Consider the following 12,514-nt stretch of genomic DNA (forward strand, 5'->3'; position numbering starts at 1 on the left):
AGTCAGACATGCTAGTGCCTGAAATCATGTTTATGTTATTAAAAAGTGGCCTCAGTCATGTTAAAGATAATTTCAAGGTTTCAGTTATCTGCTTCTTGACTTTCTTGCTGCTGAATGAACATTGTTTATGTACTACGTATACATTTTTAGTTTACCTGGAGGACACATTTGGCAGCACTCTCCATTAAGTCCGTACTGAGTCAATGGGTCACACAGAGGCTGAGCTGCAATAATTACCTGGAAAACAAAACGCAAGTCTTCATTGTCACATCATTAAGGAAAGGGTCAGTTGCGTGGAATTACAGGTTGCAAATAAACAAAGGTTTTGAACTAGTTTATAATAAGATGAGCAAAAAGGAACGCTCTGTTATTGTTTGCGCTTTGATTGTTTTATATTTGTGGTTTCATATGATATCATATTCAGACGGCATTATAAGCGTAAGCAAAAAATATTGCGGTACGTATTACGGTATTAAAGCTCTAAAATGACAATTTTTGGATTTATTTGTTTTCCCATTGAACCTGACTGTAATTACAACTTTTTTTTAATGCATTAGAGCAAACTACGCATTTGAGGTGGTCAACAACCGATAAAACAAATGGTTTCACTTTCGTTTTGACCGCGACTACCACCCAACAGATGCGGTCAAAACGAAAGTGAAAGCGAAAGTACGTATGTTGTTCAGTTGTTTTTAAATTGCATTTCAAGAGGTGTTAACGAGTACTCACCACAGCTGCCCACAGAATCGGCATTATTTTTAGAAGCATGATAATTGTCAATGTGGAGAATTCTCCGACGGGATGCGTGGCTCGTCTCTTTCTGCCTGACACGCGTCTGTAATCTGACTCTTTTTAAGGAGGGGGAGGAGGCAATGGCAAGGGGGGTGGAGTCACTGTCCTAGTGCGTATGTTGTGAAAACATGCCTTTAAATCACTTTCCCTCAAAGTCTTTTTCTTTGCCCTTCCCCAGACTCTTATCCCCAAAGAAGGAGCATCCACGTTCGAAGTAGCATGTGCCACCATCATCAAAAGCAAGCTTCAAATTGTATTAGGAAATTTATTTTTAGGAATTTCTGTTGGGATCAATACAATATCTACCATATCCAAAGGTGGGCAATTTTTATGGCCCATGTGCCCTACACAGCCTGTTCAGTTATCAATATGAAAATGGCAATAATTCCTTGCATTAGTTGAGGTCTTCCTTCCAAAAAATGCTTAAAAATCAATGCACTAATTAATCAAGTGGTTCAGAAAATTGATGACTGGATATTTTGTGTTCTTTTAGCTCATCAGGATTAATTAATTTAAATATAATTAATTACAGATAATACAATAACTGACAATGAATGATCGATTACTTAAATAAATAGTGCCTGTTTAAAAAAGCTGCTTTTTTTTTTTTGTATATTCATCTACTGTACATGTGACCTGACCATCTGTCCATTTAACAAATCAAATGTGGCCTTTGTGGACAATTATAATAGTTTGTCATTCAAGTTAAGTATCCGTTACTATTATTTATTACTTTTTAAGCTTTACATATTCAATGTTCAATTGTTACCTAAAACATTGCCTGTGCAGTTCATTAAGTACTACAGTACTATTTTCCCCATGAAACTATTTCCCATGAAAGTTTCAAAGGGCAACAATTGGGTCATCTGGTGGATTTGGTGGGTACTGCTGTTGCTAACACATGCACACACACAGTTAAAACAATTTAAAAAAAAAAAGAGAACAATCGGTGTTATCTAGTAGGTATGTGACCAAACTGGTTGCTCTTTCTGTTGTGTTTTGATGGTGTGAATGTGAAAAGTTGTCAGTTGTTATACGTACCCTGCAATGTAGCATTAGTTTTCAGTGTCCCGTTTCTCCCTCTTCCTCATTTTAAACTTCCTTATGAGGGTAAATTTCCCACCCGAATGAATGCCTGAGGAGAAAGCTGCAAGGTGGGGCAAGAGGCGGGGCCTATATAGTCAGGCGGGCCTGACATACCCACAAGAAGTGGAACCTGAGGTGAAAGTGGGTGGGGAACTGCCACAGACATGATAACAACGGTTGGATTTTTTCTTTTTGAGGAGCAGGTCAGTGCAAGAAAAGAACAAAACAAGTCCAGTGGAGTTTGGAAGTGCTTGAAGGCTAACTCCAAGAATGCCGAGTTTAGGAGCAAAGAAGAAGGACAATGTGTCCACAGTGGAGAGATTCATTGAGGACTTGCCACAGGTAAGAGAACGCCGATCAGTACAAGAAAGATTGTGTTAAAAGCAGATACTCATCCAAAGTCTAATATGCCGTAACACAGAATGTAGACTCTTATTTAGTTTTTGGAAGGATCTGAAACTGTTACTACTTCCTTGTAACTTGTGCAAACACTCTCATGGGCAAGCTTATATCTACAGTAGTGTTTCCTCTTTCAAAGATCTGTGATCTAGCAGTTAGCGTGGCTGCTTCACAGTTCTGAGGTTCATGGTTTGAATCTCACATCGAGTACTCTCTGCTTTGCGATTGCATGCAATCTTCATGTGTGGATTTTATTCGAAAGACATGCCTGAGACATATTAGAAGGTAATACTTGATGAAAATGCCAATGAACGTAGCAACAATATTGAAAGTTTAATTTGGAAACAAACAGAAACCCAAATAATAATTTCCTTCTTCATGACAAAAGTCAAAACTTGAAATAAGAGTGTTGCGATGTGCTGTGTTTTCAGCTTAGCAACGAAATGCAGCTGAGCATCATGCATAAAGTGAAAACTGGAGAGTTGTCCATCGACGACGCTCTGGAACTGGCCAGGAAGGACCGGGACCAGTTAACCAAACTGCAGAGTTCCCCTGACGAGGTCAGAACATTTCAATTGAGAGAACATCCGAATCTTACTGTGTTTGTGCCGACCTAAAGTTATGATGCTATCATACTGTGACAATTTTATTGCTCACAGAAAGACGGTGATGTATTTACAATCATTTGGACTAAAATGATTGTAAATACATCACCATCTTCCATTCATTTTCATCGGTGAGCCTGGGCTCATACTAAACAACAAGAATTCTCACACACATTGACACACTGAGCTAGAATCATTCAACAAAAATCTGTCAAATACTCGCTTAGTACTCTCATTCATACAGTAATTTGCATTACAAAACATTTTTATCGCCTTGAAATGTGACACACACAGTCATGGGCCAGTGATGATTAATTTGTTCAATTTGCCCAATCAATTTTGTAGCTCATTTGTTCAGACAGGAAATAAGTATAAAATTGATTTAGTTACTAAATGGTGATACTATTTTGTCGTCTATTAATCTGTTCTTTTATGTCTTCAATATTTCTTATGCTGTGGGTTTCAACACAGGAGGAGCTTCCTTCACAGTACAACTTCAGCGTGCACAAGCATGGACGCTACAGATGGAAGAAGCGCGTTCTTCAGGTATCACCTACCTAGCTACCTAGTACCTACCTACCGACCTTCCCATCTATCCATCTACGTATCTATGGAAAAAATCAATCTATCTATGCAGATGGATTTCACCACAAAAATGCTGTGCACGATTGAGAAAGGCATCATCAAGCGCCAACTTCCCTTTGTTATGGTCAAGAGTTGTGATGATGGAGTCGGTTCCAGATTCTCTATTTCATTCAAAGGCCACAATGATTACGAACTGGAGGCTACTTCAGTGGACGATAAGCACAAGGTTGAATTTTAACATTTCAAACTAAAAACTATATTTGCTCTGACTCCATCAACATCTGTGCTTCTTTCGCTCCAGATAATGCAGCTTGTTAACCAGATCATTTATAGAAACATCTACAGTCATGCTGAGGGGGGCAGTGCAGGGACACAGCAGCAGCCTCAAGCACCTCAAACCCTCCGGGAAGGTGTCCTTATGCTGCACAGAGGCGGACTGGCATCTTTCCGATGGGTCAAGTACAAACATTCTCTTCTAAGTCATTTACTTCCCTTCAGCTTTAGTAGTTTTCTGTGTTTTGGAATTCGGTAGACCGTGTTGCACCTTTCTGAGTGTTTCAACGGGTGGAGCGCATTTTCTATTCCCCCTCCCCGGCGCACATGACAGTCTTGACAGAAATTCAAGACATAGATGTTTTTTACTGGTACACAAAATGAACCATGAATGAACATCATCTCTTTCAAATAACAAAACCAACACAATGCATGAACCACAACAAATGACATACCCGCAAATACTACTATAAGTGTGACTTCCGCTGTTGCCTTTGCAAGACCAGGTAAGATATGCGTCATCATGAATTTACACAATATATCAGGTGTGTTTGGACCTCCGCAGTGGAGGCTCTGCCGAACCCCTGACACCGACTCACAAACCCCAAGGGTTCGATCAAACCCAGGTTAAGAACCACTGCCCTAGTTGGAAACCCTAGTCCTAGTTGAAAACCCTAACTGAGTTGGAAACCCTAGTTGGAAACCCTTGCCCCAGTTGGAAACCCTAGTTTGAAACCCTACCCTGAGATGGAAACCCTAGCCCTAGTTGGAAACCCTAGTTGTGTGCAATAGAGAAAGCATTTTTTCTTTTGGTTTTTCTCACTTTGTTGCACTGAAAACGGAGATTATGCGGGAGTCAGCACAAAAAAAAAAAGAAATCAGAAGTCTAAACCCTTTCCTATAGTATACAAGAGCTGGTTCGGACTGATATAAAGTCATTGATTTCATATGCATTACATTAAATTGACCATGAAGGGACTCGAACCCTCAATCCTCTGATCCGAAGTCAGACGCCTTATCCATTAGGCCACATAGCCATGTGCTTAGCTGTACCAAGTGAAACAAGGCAACGCCTTCTGATGACTGCAGCCTTGAGTGGCAAGTGAAGTTCGCAGTGGTTACAGACATAAATGGCCTGTGGATTAATCCATTTACAGTAAAAGAGAATTGTAATGCAACTGACATATAGCCTTGTTAGTGCAAGTGGTCGTGCATAAGTCTCTAAATCTGAAGGTTGTGAGCTCGACCCTCGCACGGGGCACTGTTTTCCCTAGTCCACAGTAAAATCATTGTCAATTTCAGAAGATAGCAGGTTGCTCAGAAGTTTTCTGTCCGTGAATTTGACAGTAAAATATCTTTGTAAAACCCAGTATTCATAGCCTCGTTAGCGCAGGCGGTAGCGCGTCAGTCTAGTAAACTGAAGGTCGTGAGTTCAACCCTCACACGGGGCATGCTTTTATTTAGGCATTGTAGTCATAGCTTCTTTCGGAGGGCCATTATGACTCAACCCAAATAAATGTATGCGCACCTCATATTATATACAGTCAAAGCTACAAAACAAACTGACAAATAACTTGTTTTCAAATCAGACGAGTTGTTTGAAACCCTACCAGGGGTGTCGAACTCCAATCCTCGGGGGCCGCGTTCTAATAAGTTTTCCAGGTTACCCTCGTTAAACACACCTGCGTGAAAAGATTTGCTCATTTTCACGTTCTGCAGGAGCTAAAACTTTTCACACAGGTGCACTTAACGAGGGAATCTTGGAAAACATGTTGGAATGCGGCCCCGAGGACTGGAGTGCAACACCCCTGCCTCATACAGTAAAAGTTACTAAACAAACTGACAAATAACTCCTTTTCAAATCAGACGAGTAAAAACTGGTGAAATATTAAAACAAAAAGATTTTAAAAGTGAAGACAATTTGCAATTCTAGTAATGACACACGGATTTGATGCACAATTTGTCTTCGTGAGCCACATAATATGATGTTTGACACCATGCTCTACCGACTGAGCTAACCAGGCTTATCGACCTTGGAATTGTTTAATTTTTTCAGTTTTTTTCAATAGGTTAGGGCAAATAAAAGTGGAAGCAACATTTTAAGTGTGGCCTCTGAAGACTCAAAGGTGCCCAACAAGTGGAGGCCGCCCAATGTGGGGCTCAAACCCACGACCCTGAGATTAAGAGTCTCATGCTCCACCGACTGAGCTAACCGGGCTTCCCCTGTGACAAATTGTATCCTTCTTTAAGACTTTTTTTTAATGGGTTAGGTTCGGTAAAACCAACAGCCACGTTTTAAGTCTGGCCTCAGAAACACATTCATTGATAAGACTAAACATTCAAAGGTTCCCAACAAGTGGCAGCAGTCCAATGTTGTCTCTAGTTGGAAACCCCAGCCCGAGTTGGAAAGCCCAATTGGAAACCCTTGCACCAGTTGGAAATCCTAGTTTGAAACCCTCGTTGGAAACCCTAGCCCTAGTTGGAAACGCCGGCCCAATGTGCAATAGAGAAAGCATTTTTTCCTTTGGTTTTTGTCACTTCGTTGCACTGAAAACTGACATTGGGGGGAGTCAGTACAACAACAAAAAAATCAGAACTCAGTGTTTGATTTCTATTGCATGACACATGAAATTGACTATGAAGGGACTCGAACCCTCAATCTTCTGATCCGAAGTCAGACGCCTTATCCATTAGGCCACATAGCCATGTGAAAGACCAAGTGAAACAGAGCAATGACTTCTGATGACTGCAGCCTTCAGTGGCAAGTGAAGTTCACAGTTGATTCAAACATGGCCTGTGGATTAATCCATTTACAGTTAAAGAGAATTGTACCGCCATTGACATATAGTAGCCTTGTTAGTGCAAGTGGTCGTGCATCAGTCTGAAAATCTGAAGGTTGTGAACTCGACCCTCACATGGGGCACTGTTTTCCATAGTCTACAGTAAAATCATTGTAAATTTCAGAAGATAGAAGGTTGCTCAGAATAGAGTAAAGTTTTCTGTCCGTGAAGTTAAGTGTAATTAAAATGGCTGGAGGTACTCAATTTTACAGTAAAATACCTTTGTAAAAACCTTATGCATAGCCTCGTTAGCGCAGGCGGTAGCGCGTCAGTCTTGTAAACTGAAGGCCGTGAGTTCGACCCTCACACGGGGCACGTATTTATTTAGGCATTGTAGTCATAGTTTCTTTCTGAGGGCCATTATGACTCAACCCAAATAAATGTATGAGCACCTCATATTATATACAGTCAAAGCTACAAAACAAACTGACAAATAACTCGTTTTCAAATCAGACGAGTTGTTTGAAACCCTAACCCCAGGGGTGTCGAACTCCAATCCTCGGGGGCCGCGTTCCAATATGTTTTCCAGGTTACCCTCGTTAAACACACCTGCGTGAAAAGATTTGCTCATTTTCACGTTCTGCAGGAGCTAAAACATTTCACACATGGGTTAGGTTCGGTAAAACCAGCAGCCACGTTTTAAATCTGGCCTCAGAAACACCTTCACTGATAGGACTAAACATTCAAAGGTTCCCAACAAGTGGCAGCAGTCCAATGTTGTCTCTAGTTGGAAACCCCAGCCAGAGTTGGAAAGCCTAGTTTGAAACCCTCGTTGGAAACCCTAGCCCTAGTTGGAAACGCTGGCCCTAGTGTGCAATAGAGAGAGCATTTTTTCTTTTGTTTTTTGTCACTTCGTTGCACTGAAAACTGACATTGGGGGGGAGTCAGCACAACAAAATAGAAATCGGTGTTTGATTTCTATTACAGATGAGACACATGAGATTGACTATGAAGGGGCTCGAACCCTCAATCTTCTGATCCGAAGTCAGACGCCTTATCCATTAGGCCACATAGCCATGTGAAAGACCAAGTGAAACAGTGCAATGACTTCTGATGACTGCAGCCTTTAGTGGCAAGTGAAGTTCACAGTTGATTCAAACATGGCCTGTGGATTAATCCATTTACAGTAAAAGAGAATTGTACTGCCATTGACATATAGTAGCCTTGTTAGTGCAAGTGGAGTTAAGTGTAGTTAAAATGGCTGGAGGTAGACTCAATTTTACAGTAAAATACCTTTGTAAACACCCCATGCATAGCCTCGTTAGCGCAGGCGGTAGCGCGTCAGTCTAGTAAACTGAAGGTCGTGAGTTCAACCCTCACACGGGGCACGCTTTTATTTAGGCATTGTAGTCATAACTTCTTTCTGAGGGCCATTATGACTCAACCCAAATAAATGTATGAGCACCTCATATTATATACAGTCAAAGCTACAAAACAAACTGACAAATAACTCGTTTTCAAATCAGACGAGTTGTTTGAAACCCTAACCCCAGGGGTGTCGAACTCCAATCCTCGGGGGCCGCGTTCCAATATGTTTTCCAGGTTATCCTCGTTAAACACACCTGCGTGAAAAGATTTGCTCATTTTCACGTTCTGGAGGAGCTAAAACTTTTCACACAGGTGCACTTAACGAGGGAATCTTGGAAAACATGTTGGAATGCGTCCCCTGAGGACTGGAGTGCAACGCCCCTGCCTCATACAGTAAAAGTTACTAAACAAACTGACAAATAACTCCTTTTCAAATCAGATGAGTTAAAACTGGTCAATTATTAAAACAAAAAGATATTAAAAGACAAGACAATTTGCAATTCTAGTAATGACACGAATTTGATGCACAATTTGTCTTCACGGGCCACATAAAACTTGAGTTTGACACCGTGCTCTACCGACTGAGCTAACCAGGCTTCTCCAACTTGGAATTGTTTCATTCTCTCAAGTTTTTTTAATAGGTTAGGTCAAAAGTGGAAGCAACATTTTAAGTGTGGCCTCTGAAACACATTCATTGATAAGACTAAAGATTCCAAAATTCCCAACAAGTGGGAGCCGCCCAATGTGGGGCTCGAACCCACGACCCTGAGATTAAGAGTCTCATGCTCTACCGACTGAGCTAACCGGGCTTCCCCTGTAAACAATTGTTTCATTCTTTAAGACTTTTTTTTAATGGGTTAGGTTCGGTAAAACCAGCAGCCACGTTTTAAATCTGGCCTCAGAAACACATTCACTGATAAGACTAAACATTCAATGGTTCCCAACAAGTGGCAGCAGTCCAATGTTGTCTCTAGTTGGAAACCCCAGCCCGAGTTGGAAAGCCCAATTGGAAACCCTTGCCCCAGTTGGAAATCATAGTTTGAAACTCTTGTTGGAAACCCTAGCCCTAGTTGGAAACGCTGGCCCTAGTGTGCAATAGAGAGAGCATTTTTTCTTTTGGTTTTTGTCACTTTGTTGCACTGAAAACTGACATTGGGGGGAGTCAGTACAACAACAAAAAAATCAGAACTCAGTGTTTGATTTCTATTGCATGACACATGAAATTGACTATGAAGGGACTCGAACCCTCAATCTTCTGATCCGAAGTCAGACGCCTTATCCATTAGGCCACATAGCCATGTGCTTGGCTGTACCAAGTGAAACAAGGCAACGCCTTCTGATGACTGCAGTCTCGTGGCAAGTGAAGTTCACAGTTGATTCAAACATGGCCTGTGGATTAATCCATTTACAGTAAAAGAGAATTGTACCGCCATTGACATATAGTAGCCTTGTGGTCGTGCATTAGTCTGAAAATCTGAAGGTTGTGAACTCGACCCTCACATGGGGCACTGTTTTCCATAGTCTACAGTAAAATCATTGTAAATTTCAGAAGATAGCAGGTTGCTCAGAATAGAATAAATGTATGAGCACCTCATATTATATACAGTCAAAGCTACAAAACAAACTGACAAATTACTCGAGTTGTAATCGGAGACAATGACCTGAAGTGGTTAAGGTTTGTCTTTTAACGCAGGATGCTTGGCTTGATCTAACCCTAACCCTAGCTCTAACCCTAACCCTAACCCTAGCTCTAACCCTAACCCTAGCACTAGCCCTAACCCAAGCTCTAACCCTAACCGTAAAGTTTTCTTTCTGTGAAGTTGAGTTTGATGGAAATGGGCGGTGGTTGAATCAATTTTACTGTAAAAGAGCTATATAAGACCAAATGTTCATTACCTTGTTAGTGCAGGCGGTAGTGCATCAGTCTCATAACCTAAATGTCTTGAGTTCAACCCTCACACAAGGCATGCTTGTATTTGGTCCTTACACTAACTCTAGCCCTTGTTGGAAACCCTAGCCCCAGTTTGAAACCTTAGTTGGACAACCTGACTCGAGTTGGAAACCCTAGTTTGAGAATGCTCAGACAAAAGTTACTTTTTCTTTCTGTGAAGTTCATTTTGATGGAAGTCTGGTGATTGAATCAATTTTACAGCAAAATAGAATTGTAAGACAGCAAGTGTATAGCCTCGTTGGCGCAGGCGGTAGCGCGTCAGTCTCATAATCTGAAGGTCGTGAGTTCGATCCTCACACGGGGCACACTTTTATATAGTCCAAACAAGCCTTAACCCTAACTCTGACCCGAGTTGGAAACCCTCGTCCTAGTTGGAAACCCTAGCTGCAGTTGGAAACCCTAGTATCAGAAGGTAGCTGATTGCTCAGACTAAAATCACTTTTTCTTTCACTGAAGTTCAGTTTGATGGAAATGACTGGTGGTTAAATCACTTTTATAGTAAAATAGAATTGTAAGACTGTAAGTACATAGCCTCGTTAGCGCAGGCGGTAACCCGTTAGTTTCATGATCTGAAGGTCGTGAGTCCGATCTTCACAAGAAATCGTGCAGAAAAGTCTCATGCTCTACCGACAGAGCTAACCGGGCTTCTGTCATTAAGAAGTCTTTCATTTTTTCAGTTTTTCTTAATGGGTAATTAGTTTTACCCCTAGTTGGTTTGTTGTTATAATGTGTCGCCGCAATAGCAAGTTTCCAGTTGGAAACCTTAGTTGGAAACCCTAGCCCTAGTTGGAAACCCTAGTTAGAAACCCCAGCTCGAGCTGGAAACCCTAGCTCTAGTTGGAAACCCTAGCCCTAGTTCAATGGTTCTTAACCTTGTAGGAGGTACCGACCCACACCAGTTTCAAATGCGCATTCACCGAACCACTCTTCGGTGAAAAATATATATTTTTTTTTCAAATTCAAGACATAGATGTTTTTTACTGGTGCACAAAATGAGCCGTGTATGAACATCACGATTTTCAAAGAACAAAACCAACACAAGAAATGACATACCTGTCACGGATCGGAGTGGAGCAGGACGACCATATGCAGCTTGGACCAGGGTTTATTGAAGGGAAAAGGTAGTTGGAAGAGAGGATACGGGGAACAAATTAACAGAACCGGCAAACTGACATAACTAAATTGACAAACCGACAGACTGGCCAACCGAAACAGACTTGACAACGACAGTAACCAAAAAGACATCAATGATCCGACAGGGAGTGACACGCAGACAGGACTTAAATACGATACAGGTAACAAGAGGCAGGTGATTGTGATTAGTACATGGCTTGAGAGTAGACACAGGAAGGGAGGGGCGAGTACACAGATGGACAGAAACCATGACAACCTACATATAATAACACAACCGGAGACGAGTCGTGACAATACCTGCAAATCAGTGTGACTTCTGCTGTTGCCTTTGCGAGGCAAGTTTAGATATGCGTCATCATGAATTTACACAATAAATCAGGTGTGTTCGGACCTCCGCCATGGAGGCTCTGCCGAACCCCTGAAGCGACTCACCAAACCCCTAGGGTTTGATCGAACCCAGGTTAAGAACCACTGCTTTAGACCAACTAAAGGCAGGTCTAAGTTGTGGCACAGGTGGTATAATGCGATTTTTTACTATTACTTTCATTGTACAATTTTCCCTGATGGTCCAGTGGTTAGGATGCGGAGCATTCACCGTCTGCAGCCTGGGTTCGATTCCTGGTCAGAGAACCATGTGCAGCCACAGCACGTCAGTGTCTCCCCTGTGCCGGTCCCAAGCCTGGGTAAATGCAGAGGGTTGCGTAAAGAAGGGCATCCGGTGTAAAACTGTGCCAAACACTTCTCATACGAATCATCTGGACAAAAAAAACGGGTGTTTCGCCGTGGCGACCCCTTCGGGGAAAAGTTGAAAAGAGCCACTCCACTTTCATTGTCTAATTTTACTAGTGTTATTGTAACATATTATCATTTAGCTGTTTGGGCATCGGCATGGTGCGTTTGTTTTGAGAAAGAACGGGAAGGCCTTCAACATTCAAAATACTGTTCCCACTGTGAAGCATGATGGTGGGAGCACAATGCCCTGGGGCTGTTTTGTTGCTTCAGGCACAAGAAAAACCTTGAAGTGTGTGGTACCGCGTAATGTTGAAAGAATAAGAATAACATCTACATGACTGTTGCCATTCTGGTTTCAAGTGGTTTCTTGTCAGTTTCCTAACAAAAAAAATGAGACTTAAAACTGGTCCTTATAAAGGTAACTAATTTGGGCATAGCATCTGTTGGATGGATGGCCAGAATTTACGCCACTCCAGTTTATCTGCTCCTTAAAAACCGCATGATCTCCTCCACTGTCATTCCAGATATGAGGTCCAGCTGCACCCTGGCCAACTAACCCTGGTGCCCTTCAGTCGGCGAGCCACTGCCGAGAGCGAACTGATGTCCTCAACGCCTATAAGCATTGTGATCCATCTGTCGGACGGCGACACCAGTGTCCAGAAACGTCACCATGCCGATACCTTTACCCTCGTCACTCGTAAAAATGAATACCAGTGAGTGGAAGTCTTCATGTCATCATGATAAAAGTTATAATAATAAGGATTGTTGATATTGTGAATGCTATTTTTGAGGAAAGTGCCATTATTTCC

At 41.8% G+C, this 12,514-nt stretch overlaps 2 protein-coding genes, 1 long non-coding RNA gene and 10 other non-coding genes across 17 annotated transcripts in view; 5 read left to right on the forward strand and 8 right to left on the reverse strand.

The window, feature by feature from the left end:
* The window catches only part of cd40 (CD40 molecule, TNF receptor superfamily member 5), a 7,437-nt gene extending 5,473 nt beyond the window's left edge, over positions 1–1,964 (reverse strand). The window contains exons 1-3 of one of the 2 annotated variants that reach the window (XM_088370060.1): positions 1,834–1,964; positions 156–237; positions 1–18 (exon numbers count right to left, since the gene is read on the reverse strand). The exon at positions 1–18 is cut by the window's left edge and continues 105 nt beyond it. In XM_088370060.1, coding sequence (XP_088226186.1) covers positions 1–18; positions 156–237; positions 1,834–1,848 — 115 coding nt within the window. In that variant the 5' untranslated portion in view covers positions 1,849–1,964. Of the gene's footprint in view, positions 19–155; positions 238–729; positions 874–1,833 lie in introns of those variants that run through there. The other variant, XM_088370059.1, reaches the window with a different exon arrangement.
* The window catches only part of LOC148402398 (uncharacterized), a 25,910-nt gene continuing 15,357 nt past the window's right edge, over positions 1,962–12,514 (forward strand). The window contains exons 1-6 of one of the 3 annotated variants that reach the window (XM_088370057.1): positions 1,962–2,220; positions 2,709–2,837; positions 3,354–3,428; positions 3,520–3,693; positions 3,769–3,926; positions 12,230–12,418. In XM_088370057.1, coding sequence (XP_088226183.1) covers positions 2,149–2,220; positions 2,709–2,837; positions 3,354–3,428; positions 3,520–3,693; positions 3,769–3,926; positions 12,230–12,418 — 797 coding nt within the window. In that variant the 5' untranslated portion in view covers positions 1,962–2,148. The remainder of the gene's footprint in view (positions 2,221–2,708; positions 2,838–3,353; positions 3,429–3,519; positions 3,694–3,768; positions 3,927–12,229; positions 12,419–12,514) is intronic. The other 2 variants (XM_088370056.1, XM_088370055.1) reach the window with 2 other exon arrangements.
* trnar-ucg (transfer RNA arginine (anticodon UCG)) lies at positions 4,705–4,777 on the reverse strand. Its single transcript has one exon. It is a non-coding gene; the product is annotated as a tRNA-Arg (tRNA).
* Positions 5,119–5,191, forward strand: trnat-agu (transfer RNA threonine (anticodon AGU)). Its single transcript has one exon. It is a non-coding gene; the product is annotated as a tRNA-Thr (tRNA).
* trnak-cuu (transfer RNA lysine (anticodon CUU)) lies at positions 5,886–5,958 on the reverse strand. The gene has a single exon. It is a non-coding gene; the product is annotated as a tRNA-Lys (tRNA).
* trnar-ucg (transfer RNA arginine (anticodon UCG)) lies at positions 6,373–6,445 on the reverse strand. The gene has a single exon. It is a non-coding gene; the product is annotated as a tRNA-Arg (tRNA).
* trnat-ugu (transfer RNA threonine (anticodon UGU)) lies at positions 6,823–6,895 on the forward strand. Its single transcript has one exon. It is a non-coding gene; the product is annotated as a tRNA-Thr (tRNA).
* On the reverse strand, positions 7,524–7,596 carry trnar-ucg (transfer RNA arginine (anticodon UCG)). The gene has a single exon. It is a non-coding gene; the product is annotated as a tRNA-Arg (tRNA).
* On the forward strand, positions 7,836–7,908 carry trnat-agu (transfer RNA threonine (anticodon AGU)). The gene has a single exon. It is a non-coding gene; the product is annotated as a tRNA-Thr (tRNA).
* trnak-cuu (transfer RNA lysine (anticodon CUU)) lies at positions 8,625–8,697 on the reverse strand. The gene has a single exon. It is a non-coding gene; the product is annotated as a tRNA-Lys (tRNA).
* On the reverse strand, positions 9,113–9,185 carry trnar-ucg (transfer RNA arginine (anticodon UCG)). The gene has a single exon. It is a non-coding gene; the product is annotated as a tRNA-Arg (tRNA).
* Positions 10,072–10,144, forward strand: trnam-cau (transfer RNA methionine (anticodon CAU)). The gene has a single exon. It is a non-coding gene; the product is annotated as a tRNA-Met (tRNA).
* The window catches only part of LOC148402409 (uncharacterized), a 25,653-nt gene continuing 24,065 nt past the window's right edge, over positions 10,927–12,514 (reverse strand). For both annotated transcript variants that reach the window (XR_015857322.1, XR_015857323.1), the window contains one exon: positions 10,927–11,652. This is a non-coding gene — a long non-coding RNA (uncharacterized LOC148402409). The remainder of the gene's footprint in view (positions 11,653–12,514) is intronic.

This window comes from Syngnathus floridae, chromosome 2 (assembly GCF_059516105.1).
Source record: "Syngnathus floridae isolate MCC-2025c chromosome 2, RoL_Sflo_1.0, whole genome shotgun sequence".
NCBI classification, from domain to species: domain Eukaryota; kingdom Metazoa; phylum Chordata; class Actinopteri; order Syngnathiformes; family Syngnathidae; genus Syngnathus; species Syngnathus floridae.